Source organism: Triticum aestivum, chromosome 4B (genome assembly GCF_018294505.1).
Source record: "Triticum aestivum cultivar Chinese Spring chromosome 4B, IWGSC CS RefSeq v2.1, whole genome shotgun sequence".
NCBI classification, from domain to species: domain Eukaryota; kingdom Viridiplantae; phylum Streptophyta; class Magnoliopsida; order Poales; family Poaceae; genus Triticum; species Triticum aestivum.
Window position 1 is genome coordinate 291,543,416 of NC_057804.1, and position 10,406 is coordinate 291,553,821.

Sequence of the window (10,406 nt, forward strand, 5' to 3'; positions counted from 1 at the left end):
CTAGGTTTAAAAAATAGCCCTACTAGTGGGCGAATCTGGAGGCAGCAAAGCCCAGCCCATACCGTGTGAAAAGTAGGCCCAAAGTGAACGCGGCTCCTCCCACGAACCGCTGCGCACTTGTCTGTTGTCCTATTACGTTCGGGTCCGAGTGGTCAGTGGTCAGTGGTCATAAACCCTTCTCCCTCGACTTTTCCTCCCAGTCTCCTACCGTCCTCTGTGGTAATCACTAGTATAGGTTTTGTTGGGGAGATGCGGGGGGAGACATATATGTTCTTTTTTGTCCGTGTTGCTCGTAGGATCTGACTGACACGCCCTTCTTTGGTTGCAGCGGGGAGGGATGAGCAGGCGCTGGAGCAGGACGATCTATGTTGGCAACCTCCCTGGGGATATCCGGGAGAGGGAGGTGGAGGACCTCTTCTACAAGGTCTTGCAATTCATTTCTGTCATTATGTTGTAAAATAAGGAATTTGCGCTAAGCTCTCTGTTAAGCCATGTTCGCTAGATTCATCTCTGTGATGCGGTTATTCTTGTTCCCAAATTAAATTAGCAGTACTATTTGTGCAATTTAATGGGATGTAGAATATGGTACCGTTGTGCAAAAAGAAAACAGAGACAATAGAAGTACAGTTATTTGAGGAGGCTGAGGCCTCATGTACCTTCCAACTTTCCTGAATCTCAAGTCAGGATCTGTGCTCCAGGATGTACTAGTTTTCTACTGCTGAATTTGCGTGTATGATTTTGGGCAAAGGTCTAATATTGTCAGCCTTGTTCATGTAGTATGGCCGTATTGTTGATATTGACCTGAAGGTTCCTCCAAGGCCGCCTGGCTATGCTTTTGTTGAGGTAATATACCACGTAATGCTCTTGATAGTGCTCAGTCTATTTTGTTCTCCTGTTGAGACATCATTGCTGTATTCTACAACGTGGGCACAAACTGATGATAAAGCTTATATATAACTTTGTAGTTTGAAGATCCTCGTGACGCCGAAGATGCCTGTGCTGGAAGGGATGGGTACAACTTCGATGGAAATCGTCTAAGAGTAACCACACTATAGTCTTAACAACTTACTCCATTCAAAGTCTATAATTTCTCTGTGTAATGCCCACTTCTGTGTGGTGTGTGCAGGTGGAACCTGCTCATGGTGGGAGAGGTAGTGGTGGCCCCTCTCATGATCGTTCTAGCAGCTTTGGTGGTGGTGGCGGCGGCAGTGGTGGCGGACGCCGGGGTGTCTCCAGGCACACGGATTACCGTGGTATGTTTTTTTACAAATAATGTTGAAAATGATGCTAAGTACCCAGTCCTCTGCCAGCAAGCTTAATCTCTGCAATATTGTGCACAGTTCTGGTTACTGGCCTGCCTTCTTCTGCGTCCTGGCAAGATTTAAAGGTTTTATTATCATCTGTTCTTTCTTGATTTTAGCTGTAAAATTTTTTCTTTCATGCGAGCAAGTAATATTTGCCTGAATAATCTCTGCTCAGGACCATATGCGAAGGGCTGGTGATGTTTGTTTCGCAGAAGTGTATCGTGAAGGCGGCGGTAAGCCTGATTTTGAGCACACCTTTAGTTTATACTAATTGACTTACGTTGATTTAACACCCATCTTAACTATTAAGAAGCAGTGAAGTATGTGCTTAATGTGATAACTCTGGAGCTATTTTTACAAAGGGAAAGTTCAGTCCCCGATCCATTCTGAAATTCCCATCTAACCCTCAACTCACATCCGATCATTTACCACCACCTGTAAGAATAACTCCTCAAGCATGTGAAATCTGAATAGCTAAGAAAAAATTGAAGCAGAATTCCTATTACCAGCAAGTGCATTCTAATAATAATTATTCAAGACATTTTTTTGCTCCGTTTGTCCAGAATCCCAATGCTTAATCAAGTCTGACAAAAAGCACTCGTATTACCTGAAATGTTCCACAACAAAATACCGTTTGTTTCTGTTTATATTTCTATAAGAAGAGGGTTTTCTTCATCAGGACCAGTGATTTGTTCCCTTTGTGCTTCTGTTGATGGCAGCAGCTCCTACTGTACTATAAGGCACTTTCTGACTTTATGTGTATGTTATGCCATATTTCATTTGTGGCTTTATGCTTTGCATTTACTACCATGCCATTTTTCCTTTCCTTTATGCATATAGTACTCTGAAGCAATAATGATTCCTTGTATATTAAGTGTCTTGACCTGTGTTTTTATATTGTTACAGGCACCATAGGAATTGTGGACTACACAAACTATGATGATATGAAATATGCTGTAAGTCTGTATTAATCTGTTTTATTGTATCCTTTCTAATTCATTTGTTATTTGTATCATGGTTCTCATCCAATGACCATTGCTGGTACTAATTTGGATGCCTGAAAATACCTAACTATTGCACTGTATAGGAATCTTTTATACTGTTACTGTGTTATACTAATTAGTAGTTCTTGTCGTTCTCTTTCTGTGTTTTTTATTTCTAATTACACCGTCTTAGCCGTTGACTATCGCTTGCAGATAAAGAAACTGGATGACACTGAATTCAAGAATGCATCTACTACCACTATAAAAGAAAGAGAGGGGCAGATCCAAACAATCCCACCCATCCATCATCAAGATCTAATGGCCCTTAATCATTCTGTGTTTAACGCTACCAACCACGCCCTTAATCGATCGGTAACCCACCCCGCCGTTGAAAAAAAAAGAAAACCGTACGCACGATCTCTCGCCCCGTCCGCAGGACCTCTCGCCCCATCCTTCTCCTCCCACGCCGTTCGCCGCCCGCGGCACGCGAGAGCCGCCCTTCGCTGCGGGAGCCGCCGCAGGTCGCCGCCCGTCGCGCCCTTCGCCGCGGGAGAAATGGAGCCGCCGCCCGTCGCTTGCCGCGGGAGCCGCCGCAGGTTGCCGCCTGTCACGTCCTTCGCCTTGTCGCGCCCTTCGCCGCGGGAGAGCCGGAGCAGCCGCCCGTCGCGCGCCGGGGGAGCCTCCTCAGGTCGCCGCGGTAGAGCCGGAGTCGCCGCGATCGTGAGCAGCCGCCCGCCGTCCTCCCCTACGCGGTCGAACCTTCCTTCGGCCCCTCCTCGCGCCGCCCCTCTCCTTTGCCCCGGCCGTCAAGACCCCGCGGTCGCTTCACCGGGTTGCGGCACCGCCCCATCCTTGAGGTGGGATGACCAAATCCAGAATCGCCTTACCTAACGGGGATGGACTGGAGATTTGCATCCAATCAGCCAATCAGGCCTCCCACATCTCCACTAAGTGCATCTGAACACATGACTTCTTGCACGGTATGTGTTCGACGATTTTTCTCTGAAGGCACAAGTTGCTGCTATGTTGATTCAACCTTTGGGTAGCATTCTGATTAAAGTGATTTGGTTTCTTTTTTCAACCTTTGGGTTGTATTCTGATGGAAGTGATTTTGTTCTTCCAATCTATGTGTAGAATGTTCTGTTTGTGGAGCAAGTAGGCGAACCATTGGAGCGACGTGATACTCCATATTGGCATAATCCCACTAAATAGCATGGTTAATGATTCCGATTTTAGCATCTAATAATTTTTCCAATTACTTACAACTCTTATTCATATATGGTTATTTGCTGTAATGTACAGAACATTTTTCATATATCATGACCCTTTGCAGTGTTTATTTGGAACACAAGATTCCTAATTTTTGGACCTGTACACAACCAGATTTTGGGGATTTATAATGTGAGTGAGTTATTATGTTACTTGAATCGGTGTACGTAACCTGGTTTTGTTGGGGCTTGGTTTTCAGTGATTCCAACAGGTCAGTGACTTTCCACGCTCTCAGACAACAACATTCTTAATTCAAACGGTGATGTGATTTTATCCATATGAATATTGTGTTATCGTTTGTTTTAATTCAAGTGATATTACACATGTAGCTTGCTGGGTATATTTTACATATTCACTTTTGGAAATTTCTTAGAGATTATGGATGACAGCAGACAACATTGCAGATACGTTGCAGCTGGGCACCCTGATCAGGTTTCCTTTTTGGTAATTTTTGGAGATCATAGATGATATTAATATCATAGTTGTACTGCAATTTGCAAGGTTTCTTGTGTTTGTGTGTACAAATAGATCGAATCCAATTCAAGTGACTTTGATTAATTTCCTTTTCAAAGTTATTGTTGGGCAGCTATTGACCTCTATAATACATTTATTTTCACTTCTCTTTTGCTCCCAGGAAATCTGGTCCAAGCCCCACTACAGTTTTATATAAGGATGTTGGAGGCAGCATCGGAAGAGATAAGTCTGCGGTAAATTTCTCCCTGATACAGTAATAGTGTTATCTATAGTCTTAGAAAAAAATTCAACATTTTCTGTTCTCTGCAAGGTATGTTTTCTTAGCGTTTTCTAAGCATTTTCTGGTCATCAATTGACTTATCATCCTATCTTTTGTAAACCACGAAATTTTTAAAGTTCAAAAAGCGTGTACATCAACTATTTCACTTCACAGTGATAAATGGATGGAGTGCTTGTGACACAGAAAGCCTCTTTTGTGGATCTAACAACAAAACTATGTTTCCAGTATTTCTTTCGATATGGAAACATTTTTGGATCGTCACCTAGAAAATAAATTGGCACAAGCTTACTGACATAGAGTTGCAGGTCAGCGCGCACTAAAAATATTTAAATTCAGATAAATCTTTCTGAGATAGTTTGCAGTTCCTATTTTTCTGGTCATGCTTTTTTGAAAATAACTTTTAGTCATGCTTGCCTTTATACTGCTTGTTGAAAATTCAATTTTACTTTTAGAACATGATGATAAATCTGATTCGTACTGGAATTCACTTTTCTTGAACAGAAAACAGAAGGATCAGGTTGTATGTGATAGAATATATGCCTAGAAAATGAAAAGGATAATAGATTTCTAAGTACTAGAACTGTCATACCTTTCCAGGAAGTTACTTCTTGATGTCATTCCAGAAAATAGAAGGATCAATAGAATGTTCTCGATGATCATTTTAGGTGTCCTTTTAGGCAGCAACACCAAGTAGCAGGGCTTCATCTTAGTACTGATCAATAGGAGCATGTTCGAACTACTTCATAGGTAAAAATCATTTCTTCATGACTTCTCTTATGCTCCCAGGGAATCTTGTCCAAACTCCACATCGCTGTCACCGAACAAAGTTGGAGGTACAATTGAAAGAGACCAGCCAGATTCTTGTTCCGGGTATTAAAAAGAAAACCTGGCTAGAGATTTCATGCCATGTCATTCCATTTATGTTTGCTTGTGTGCTTATCATATCTGATTACATGATTGACATTTATTTCATAATTAGTATATACTTTGACACATGATATGTTTTGCTTTATTTATGAACAACAGGATACGTTTACTTTTTGTGATCATATAAGTGAACAAACATAGCCAATGGTTAAAGTTTATATCTACTATGTATGTATATTTTTCATTCACACATGTCTCACTGCCTTTTAAGCACTTAAGAGAGCAGAACTGGAGATTGCTCTCATTAAATGTGAACAAAATTGATGTTCTTTTTTTTGCAAAATAGTAAATACTGTGTTCTCTTGATTGTTTTTTGTCTTTTCAGTTTACCTGAATCTAAGAAGTCCGACCATCAATTAATGAGAGATTTTTGCTTCTATCATTCATGGAACCATTGAAATGAAATACATACCTTGGCTCAACCAATACTTCACAATCTTTTTGCCCAAAGCAAACAGTATCATTATTTATATGTTCTAAATTAAAATATTTTCGCTTGTGTGCTCAATTAAAATTTTACCGCTTAAAGGAAAAGAAACCATTTTTATCACTCCTACAGTTCACAGGGAGAGAGAACAAGAAAGAAAACCTTTCACCAAAATCTTGTCTTCCTACTTACTTTTACTTACCAAGAAGAATCAACAATAATTGAATCTTTTAAGAAAATGGATAAAAGATCATTTTTAGTTAGTAATGTACAACTCCCAACTTGTCTCTTTTACTTCTTTTTCTGTGCATGTGCACCCTGTTGAATGGTGTTGTACTTGTACATAATGGAATTGCAAGCAAAACAATGTTATGGATGGTCTACAAGATTATCTGGATGAATTCATCTCCAGGGTAAAAGAAGGTAGGCAATGTGCATGACATTTGATTTGAAATAATATTGCCTTGAAAATGTATGAGTGCTTTCTTGGCATCTGACATTGCAGAATCAAACATTGATGCATACCTTTGTAAATTCTCTCGGGGAGAAAAAGTATAATTTGCAAGTTGCAACATTGATTCCAAAATACATGGTGTTCACACATATCTATTTTATGTAGTTTGTGATAAACCAAAATGTTCAGAGTTTTTGAAAGCACCATCAATGGTCTCTATTTATATGGAGATAAGTTATGAAAAAATGAGGTTCAACAACTTTGAACCTATCTCTTGCTAGATGTAAGGGCCTGAAAACATGGTTTCAGGTCTATATGATGAATGTTACCTTCGCTGTTTCTTTTGTGTGTCATCTTATATTACCATCAACAACTATAAGTATAAGGTAGTATGAGACATGCACACAAGGTGTATTTGATTGGGAGTGGATGTATCTTTTAAAAGAGCATTAGCAGAGACGTGCGTTGCACGTGCAAGCTTACTAGTTTTCTAAAGGTTATATAAGGGTAAGCACTTGCTTGAATCCTAGTCAGTCCTGGGAATCTGGTTCATGAGGCTAACCATGTGCCTTCTCTGCAGGTGAAGGAATATGATGGCAAACGTGGGCGCTCCTACTCACGTAGCCGGAGCCCAAGTCGTAGCCGCAGCAAAAGCAGGAGCCCAAGGTTTATATATCGTATTATGATGGTGTCCTTCTTATTCTGTTTTATAAGTATCTTAGTTGTATGAAATTGTTATATGCAGCAAATCTCCCAGGGCCCGCTCAGCATCTAGGTCCAGATCAAGGTCTCTTTCTTCCCGTTCTTGTTCAGCATCAAAAGGACGTTCTCCATCAAGGTATTTACATTGATTGTAGTAGATTCCCAACCTCCAAAATAGTAGTACTCTACTACCGTTTCAGGTGTACAACATGATCTAGGCTTCCTGTCATATTTACTTGTACTCTATATTTGTTGATACATTTGCAAAGAAGCTTGTTAATTTGAAAACAACTGTGTACTAAAGAATGAGTTGTTCTGTCATTTCAGCCTATTGGCTGTAGTAGTAATGAAGTTCAGTTATTTGATTATGTTCCCAGACACCTTTGATAATGTTGGCACATGATAATGTCGGACTGCATGGGGATTTCCTTCTCAAGAACTCAGTTTATGCTACAAACGATATGAACTGCTTAGATTCTTGTGTTTTTTGAAGACTTCTCTTCATTTTATCTGGGATTGTGCGGCGATCTGGGGATTGCACATTAGGATATTGAGGATGGAATTTGCTACAATTGTGTTGGTTGTATGAGGTATGCTCATTTATTGAGAGCTTCTATGGAAAGCTAAAATCACCGTATTCTTCTTACCTAATGTACTGTAACTGATTACCATCAGAGCTTGGGCATAGCGCATTTTTTGGAATTCTGGACATAAGAACCTTAAGGAATGACGATATGGATTATGATGGTACAGTGACTAGGAATTTGCTTGGGAGTCCAATGCATGAGGAATGAGTTTGCTTCCTACTTGTACTCTCCACATGGTTGTAGTTCGCATGCACTAATTGCATTCAGTACCAGATGTTTGCATTTCCTTGAGCTCTTTTCGCTTTCATCTGGTTAGTCCAATACCGGGTGAGGCATGAAGGCTTTTTGGACTCAAGCTGATATAAAGGTGCATTCTGGATATTGAATTCAGTTGTTTGTGGAACTTTTTGCAGATCACCAGCAAGATCCAAATCCCCAATTGCTTCTGTAAGTTTCTTTATGTTTACTTATTATGTTGTTTCTACCCTACAACGTCTTTGGAACTTTTGCAGATCACCAGTATTATGGATCTCTTTCATTTTTGTTTTTTACTTATGTTGTTTTCTACTCTAATGTTTGTTCCCAGCCGGCAAACGGTGTAGTGGCAAGTCCAGCGGCAAGCCTGAAGAAACGCAGTCCAAGCAGGAGTCCATCTCGTTCACGGTCACTTGATGTAAATGTTGTTCCTTGTCTACATGTCCCTTGAAGATCACGGCATGGCTGCTCTGACTAACTTGTCCACATTTTCAGGCGAAATCTGAATAGAAGCACTGCACCGGGGCAGATGAGGCGTGTGCTCAGGTCTAGATATTTGTTGTCCTCTATGCTTCTTGAGAATTACCTGGATGTCAGCAACTGTCCAATGAGGCTCCTTTATTGTATGAACAGTGTCAACTTGTATTGCTGAAGACATCGAACTTGAGCACTATCATATGCGATGCCTGCAGCCAGTCTTTCATTCAACTAGTACTTTGTCTGTTAAATGTTATTTCGTGGATTCTGTTCAAAAATTCATGCAAGACGTTTGTGTATTCCTGTTTCATGCTTTTTCTCACCAATATTCCTGTTACCATCGTTTTACACCGTCTGCTCGTATAAGCTCGTACTCTGTTCTGAATTAATTGAAGTTCTAGATTTGTCCTAAGTCAAACTTTTAAGTTTGACCAAGTCTAGAAAAATATATGAAACTTTTTAACACCAGCTTAAAATACATTTTTTGTATAGATTTTTTTTTGTTTAGGACAACAAAAACTTCAATTAATTCGGAGCGGAAGAAGTAATAAGGAATCGCGGCCATATAAGGCCTTGTTTCTTGAAGCACCGATGCTTATTTGCATATTTCTTGAAGCACTGGTGCTTATTTGCATAAGGTAGGCGTCTCTTTTGAAGAAATATACATTTATTTTTCCAAGCACCTCTCTAAACTCCTAACATCGTACAAGGCCTTCAAGGCGGACCCTCAAATCTTCACTATATGTCCGGCCGACCACTTTTGCCATTCAACGAGGATCTGTATATGATCGCTTTGCAGTCCGGATGTATGAATTCTGATATCCAAGAGACAGAAGTGGGGATTCCAGTACCAAGAGATGAACATGGGGGCCTTTGTCGGAGTCCGGACATTGCACTTGACCAATCACATGCATGGTCCTTTTATTCTTTCTCCTTTCATCCGCACATGCATGGTCCCTTCTCTCTCTTTTTCCAATTGGACACTAAACCATAAATATCCCACCACATGCACGATGCCCACCTAGTTTCTCATCCCAACCAGATACTTTGTGATTAACATTGGATGATTCTCTCCCGTATCATGTCCGCGGACCACATTCGAACATAAAGACAGGTATATACCGAAGGAATTTATGGGTCGGCGTTTGAGATGCCCTAATACGGCATCAAGAAGTCTTTGGAGTAAAATTTAGGACGTAAAAAAATGCTTTTTGGGCCACGAGAAAGTGAACATCTCCAGTAAATGCTATAAAATAGGACACCATTTCTTTCAACTTGACATTGCATACTTCAATTTAGACATTACATTCAAAATTTTAAAGATGCAATGATCCAAAAATTCGAACTTATGATCGGTAGATTCCATTCTCTTCCCGAGTCGCCCCCGCATGCAATGGGAGGGAACTCTAGCCGCTTCCTAGCACCCCTCCTCCCGTTCCTCCCTTGCCGTCGCCAGAGGGCGTGTCCGGATGAAGCACGACCACGGTGGCAGGGCTCTTCGCCCCCCTCGCACGTGGATCTGATGCGGAGGGTTGCGGCGGTGCGATCCGGCTTCCTAGCGGCTATGTTGGGAGGCGGGTGGCGCGGATGTGGCCTCCGATGGTGGGTCGTACTGGGTCTTCGCGGCGGCGGCGATCTGGCTCAGATCCGTGGTCCCAAGCACCAGGTGGCGCGGGATGCGGACGGCGACGGCGGCTGGCTGGTGCTATCTTCTGAGCAGTAGTGGTCGACGATGATGGTGGATCGGGGCCGCCGTGGTGGTCCTCGGTGTTCCGGCGGCTGCGTGCGTCTACTCGGCGAGGCACCCCATGATTCCACTCAGCTAGTGGGTCGGGATGGCGTGACTGCTGGTGAAAATCGCATTGACTTTGGTCTTGACGGGCTATGGCGACGTCATTGACGTCGTTTCCTTGTTGAGGCATCGTCGTTGCAGGCAATGTCATCCGCCTCGGGCTACTCTGGGGGAAACCCTAGATCTGGGTCTTCCCTAATCGGACAATGACGGCATCTTCGATGCCGTTCTCCCTCCTGAGGTCATCATTCTGGAGCAGGCATTGACTAGAAGAGCCCAGAGGTGGATCGGGGTTTCATCTTCCGCATCGATGACGTCGGATCTCGGCGGCATGGCGCAGTGGAGTCTCAGCGTCCGATGCGAGTTGAGAGACTCCCGCAGGAGGACGACACTATCTGGCGTCGTGGCGGCGTCGACATCAGGCCTGGCAAGGTTGGCGCGTCAGTTCCTGTTCTGAAGATGGATAGGTGGAAGA

The 10,406-nt window shown here is 42.3% G+C and overlaps 1 protein-coding gene across 18 annotated transcripts; it reads left to right on the forward strand.

The window, feature by feature from the left end:
* Window positions 1–212: 212 nt before the first annotated feature.
* LOC123092015 (serine/arginine-rich splicing factor SR30) lies at window positions 213–8,447 on the forward strand. 18 transcript variants are annotated; one of them, XM_044513666.1, is made up of 17 exons: window positions 213–424; window positions 778–843; window positions 966–1,040; window positions 1,127–1,253; window positions 1,341–1,387; window positions 1,480–1,537; window positions 2,211–2,260; window positions 2,501–3,767; window positions 3,930–4,000; window positions 4,191–4,263; window positions 5,097–5,180; window positions 6,077–6,087; window positions 6,699–6,784; window positions 6,864–6,956; window positions 7,821–7,854; window positions 7,994–8,080; window positions 8,158–8,447. In XM_044513666.1, exons 1-8 carry the CDS (start codon window positions 338–340, stop codon window positions 3,176–3,178), a joined length of 1,188 nt encoding a protein of 395 aa, XP_044369601.1. In that variant the 5' UTR covers window positions 213–337; the 3' UTR covers window positions 3,179–3,767; window positions 3,930–4,000; window positions 4,191–4,263; window positions 5,097–5,180; window positions 6,077–6,087; window positions 6,699–6,784; window positions 6,864–6,956; window positions 7,821–7,854; window positions 7,994–8,080; window positions 8,158–8,447. The 18 variants fall into 18 exon arrangements, with proteins under 18 accessions (XP_044369601.1, XP_044369604.1, XP_044369603.1 ...); XM_044513669.1 differs by adding exons at window positions 7,198–7,410; window positions 7,496–7,734 and having other exon boundaries at window positions 2,501–4,000; window positions 5,097–6,784; XM_044513668.1 differs by adding exons at window positions 7,314–7,410; window positions 7,496–7,734 and having other exon boundaries at window positions 2,501–4,000; window positions 5,097–6,784.
* The last annotated feature ends 1,959 nt before the right edge of the window (window positions 8,448–10,406 follow it).